The 4,875-nt window shown below is 40.5% G+C and overlaps 1 protein-coding gene across 1 annotated transcript; it reads right to left on the reverse strand.

Moving 5' to 3' along the window:
- Positions 1-2,949: 2,949 nt before the first annotated feature.
- LOC149218781 (uncharacterized) lies at positions 2,950-3,639 on the reverse strand. The gene has a single exon (XM_089386635.1). The coding sequence runs from the start codon at positions 3,637-3,639 to the stop codon at positions 2,950-2,952; it is 690 nt and encodes a 229-aa protein (XP_089242761.1).
- Positions 3,640-4,875: the final 1,236 nt, after the last annotated feature.

A 4,875-nucleotide genomic window follows, 5' to 3' on the forward strand; every position in this document is an offset into this window, starting at 1 on the left:
CCGTCAAAGTTTAACTTCGTAAAGTTGTCTTTGGGGTATGCAAACTTGTCATAGCTTTGAGGTCTCGTACTAAGTCTATCAATTTTTTTGTTATGCACCATTTCATAATTCAAATTTAGGTTCTTTAGAATTTGCTCCTCTCCCTGATCTGCTTTCCAGTCTTCCGCATCCCACTTCTCTACCAGAATTGATTCTCTAGTTAAGTTCACTACTCTGTTCCATATTGTTACCGTGTTTTTAGATTTGTCTTGGAAAACTCTGTGGTTCCTTTCTTTCCATACCATCCAAATCACAAAACCAGCAATGAGATCCCAAGCCTTTCAGACTACTTTACATTGAAATTTTTCTTTCTGCCAGTGGAAAATCACTTCATTTGTTTCTCTCGGAGACCTCTCAGGTTTCTGGAATAGTTTCCCGTTTCCATCCATAGGTTCCTGGCATATACACACTTGATTAACAGATGATCTTGAGTTTCCGTTTCCTTATTGCACAAATAACATTTTGAAGGCCCACTGAAACCTTTCTTTTGAAGTTTATCTCACGTCAGGATCTTGTCCTTAGCTACTAGCCATGCGAATAGGGTAATTTTCGGCCACCAGTTTTTACCCCAGATGACCTTCCAGTCTTGGTATTGTTCAGTGGTTCCCTATTGGTCTGCCAGATAGTATGCCTCCTTGACCGTAAAGGATCCTTTCATTGACTTCCCCCATCTGAGGATATCCCTACCCGTTCGCGCTTTTACTTTCCTGGACTCTACCTCTTCCATGAATGCTTCCTGTTGTTCTTGATCTATCTCGATGCCCCATTCCTCTGGTGTTGTCCATTTCCGCCATATTCCATCCAGTTCGTCTTCTTTCCAATAATCTTTGACGTATATATGGTTGTCTCCTATTTTATCCTGTATGTTCTGGATTTTTTGTATTCTGCTCATTTTCCCCCTTTGTTGCCATTTCTCGTCCCAGAATTTGGCCTCCCCTCCTCTAATTTCCCAGAAGACGTTCTTATCTACTATATCTCGATTTTTACGGGCTAGATCCCAGATTGCCGAGCCCTTCGGGGTTTCCTGCATTCGGTAAATATCCTCCGTAGTATCTGGCATATTGTACTTGTGCCTCCATAGTTGCTTCCATAGGTCGTTGCCCCCTCTCAGCCATCGCCACCAAAGTTTTGCACCGAGCACCTTGTTGAGTTTATCCAGATCGCGCAGACCCAAGCCTCCCTCCTCCTTTCGTTTCGTTAGATGTTTCCATGATACTAAGGCCCACTTCTTCTGTTAGGACGAACCTCCCTAAATGAACTTCCTCAGGATTTCTCTGATCTTGGTGCAAACCCCTTGAGGCACTGCCATAATCGATAGTGGATATATGGGGATTGCCTGCAACACTGATTTCACTAGAACAATTCTTCCAGCAATGTTTAAGGTTCTGAAGGCCCAATTAGCCACTCCGTTTTTTAATTTCTCTAGGAATCCTTGCCAGTTTTTCTGTCTTTTAGAGTTGAAATCCAATACGTTTCCCAAGTATTTCGTTGGGAGTTCCCCTTGCTTAAAACCTAGCATCCTGGTCAAGTGGCTTTTAACTGACTCTATGGTATTGAATATAAAGGTGCAAGATTTTTCCTTATTGATTTCCATCCCAGATGCATCCGCAAATAAGTCCAAAACCTTCTTCAGATTTCTCACTTCTTTTACGGTTGGCTCCCCAAATAACATGATATCATCAACGAATTGCTGATGGGTTATTGGCAATTCATTACCCCATAGTCTTAGCCCTTTGATTTTATTTGCTGCTCTTTCTTTTTTAAGATACTTGCCCAGACCTTCTGCTGCAAGAATAAATAGGAAAGGAGATAGGGGATCACATTGTCTTATTCCTCTAGATGCCTTAAAGGTTTTCGAGGGAGTTCCATTGACTAATATTGAAAAGTTTGGAGTTGATATAAGACTGTGAACCCACTTTATCCAGCTATTACCAAAACCGAAACTTCCCAAAATTTCTTCCAAGTATTGCCAATTGATTCTATCATAAGCTTTCGACAAGTCTAATTTAATCATCATTCCTTTTTGCTTCTTTGCCTTCAGAGAATGAATTACTTCTTGAGTAACCACTAGACCATCTAGAATTTGTCTACCTTCTACGAAACCGGTTTGTTCAGGGGATATCAAACTGTCTAACAGGGGTTTCAGTCTTTTGGCCATCAGGGATGCAATTATTTTGTAAATAACATTACATAGGGCAATGGGTCTAAATCCCTTAGCATCCTCTGAATTATCGTTTTTAGGAATCAAAGTGAAAAAAGTGGAGTTAAGTGCTGGCCATACCTTTTGGTTTATACGAGATTCTTCTATCAATTCCAGAATTTCCCTTCCCATAAAGTGCCAGCCCGCTTGATAGAAATCGACCGTAAAGCCGTCCGGTCCTGGCACTGTTCCCTTCTTCATGCTCATCACCACTTCCTCCACCTCTTCCAAACTAGGTGCTCTCATTAGGGCTCTATTCTGGTCTTCAGTTACAACCCTGGGAATGGCCGTGCAAACTTCCTTTATAGCTTCAGACCTGTCCATGTGAGGTTCAGTCAATATTCCTTTGTGATATTCCATCAACACTTTTTCAATCCCTTCCTGATCAACAATCCTCTCTCCACTCTCGTTTTTGATAGAAAATATTCTGTTCCTTTGCCTGTGTTGTATCATTGCTTGATGAAAAAATCTAGTGTTCCTTTCCCCCTCCCTAAGCCATTTTATTCTAGATTTCTGTCTCCATAAGACTTCTTCCTGCTTTCTCCTCTCCTCCAGTTTTCCTAAAATTATCCCTTCTTTTCTGCTACTTTCCTCTGTTCTCCCTTCATTTATTATCCTTTGTTGCAAAGCTTCCATTTCTTCTTCCAGCTTCTGTTTTTCCTCCATGATATTTCCAAATTCTTCCTTGTTCCATTTCTTTATCCTTCCTTTTAGCTCCTTAAGTTTAAGTTGGAAGGTATGCATTTTTCCTTTTCCCTGTACTGTGCTTTGCGTCCACCATTCTTCCATTTTTCTAAGAATTCCGGGTGTCTAAGCCAAAAGGCTTCAAATCTGAAGGGCTTCTTGCCGAGATTAGCCTTAATATCCACTTCCAGTCTAATCGGCCAGTGATCAGAGCCAAGAGATGGCATGATCTTTGCTTCTATGAATACATCTCTGTTCATAATTGTTTCTGATACTAAGAACCGATCTAATCTGGATGCTATCTGATTCTTTCCCCCTCTCCTATTGTTCCATGTGTAGACTCCGTTGATAGTTGGTAAATCAACCAGCCTCAGACCATCTATCATATCATTGAACATTTCCATATATTGGTCTGTTTTCCTTATACCTCCCTTTTTCTCTTTTAGGGACCGGATTACATTGAAATCTCCTCCTACAATCCATGCTGTCTCCGGATGTAGTCTTCGAGTTGCTTGCAAATTTTTAATGAAATTTTCTCTGTCTCCCGGAGTATGAGGACCATACACCCCTGAGATGATGACCCTTTCCTTCGTCCCCGCTATTCTTCCTGTGCCTGTAAGGATTCTGGTCATGCTGGTCCAACTCTCAAAAATTATCTCGTTTGGGTTCCACAATATTGCAATGCCTCCCGCTGAACCGATTGCATCCTGTCCCATGACTTCGTATTGGAGTTTACTATTTTTTATTATTCCTTCCATCTGCTGCATGGTGATCTTTGTCTCTTGTAGGATCATGATACTTGGCCTGTCTTTTTTTAGTTTCTCTTTCATATATCTCTGCTTACCCTTACTATTCAGACCCCTAATATTCCAGCTGATAATAATCATTTTAAACTCTTGGAGGAGTGGAAAAATACCTCTGACAGAGGTATCACTTTACCTGAATTTATCAATATTTCGCCAACTGTTTGGATCGTTTCATTCATTGTTTTCCTCCCTCTTTTCCTGCTGCTTTTGCCAGCCCCGCCTATTCCAATCTGACCTTTTTCCTGTTCTCCTGATGTGGTATCCTGTTTATCCATATTCTCCCCATTCCTTTCTTTATATTTTTGAAAAGCCTCCTTATATAATTGTTTTTGGCTGTCTGGTATGAATCTTTCATCCAAGTTTTTCCATTCCTGAATTAATTGTCTCATAATTCTTTCTTCCTCTGCCTCGTTTTCCTTCTGACTTTCCGTCTCCATTTGGGTTTGGTTAGTTAGTATTTCTATCTTTTCAGCTGTTTCCCCTTCATTCATTTCTCTTGGTCCTGTGTCTTTTTCTCTGGTTTCCTTGATTATTTCCATGGGTTCATTTTCTGGATCTTCTTCCTCTACCACTTTGTCCTCACCCTCTTCACTGTTTTCCTGGAGGATTTGGAACTTGTTCTGTCTTTCAATGCTCAGTGATTTCGTTTGTGTCTGCGCTCTTATTCCTTCTTTACCTGCTTTCTTCTTTCTGGTAACCTGTTGGAAACCCTTGTCTGTCTCCTCGGCTCTCTCTGCTTCCCTTTGTTGCTGTTCTTTTTTCCTTGTGTATTCTTCCTCCTTGTTTAAAGGGCATTGTCTATATAGGTGACCATACTCATGACATCTTCTGCATCTAAAGGAGATATGCTCATAATCTAATGGCTGTTGCCAAACTTCATCGTGGTATTCCAGTTCTATGTATTCCGGCAGAGGTTCAGCTATATTCATGTATACACACAATCTTGCGTAAGATGTATACTTGCCTTTCTTCGTTGCTTCCGCTACCTTGACAAAGGCACCGATCGTGTTACCTATCCCTTCCACAAAGGCACCAATTTCGTTATTTTATATATAGTGTATAAAATAATTTTAAAAAATTGCTATGGTTAAAAATTTCAAGTAGTCTCCCTATTTTATATTTTGATTTTCTAAAGTATATTTTTGG

The sequence above is a fragment of the Pinus tabuliformis genome, chromosome Q (genome assembly GCF_031772625.1).
Source record: "Pinus tabuliformis cultivar Carrire ecotype Pingquan chromosome Q, CPIR1, whole genome shotgun sequence".
Lineage (NCBI taxonomy): Eukaryota > Viridiplantae > Streptophyta > Pinopsida > Pinales > Pinaceae > Pinus > Pinus tabuliformis.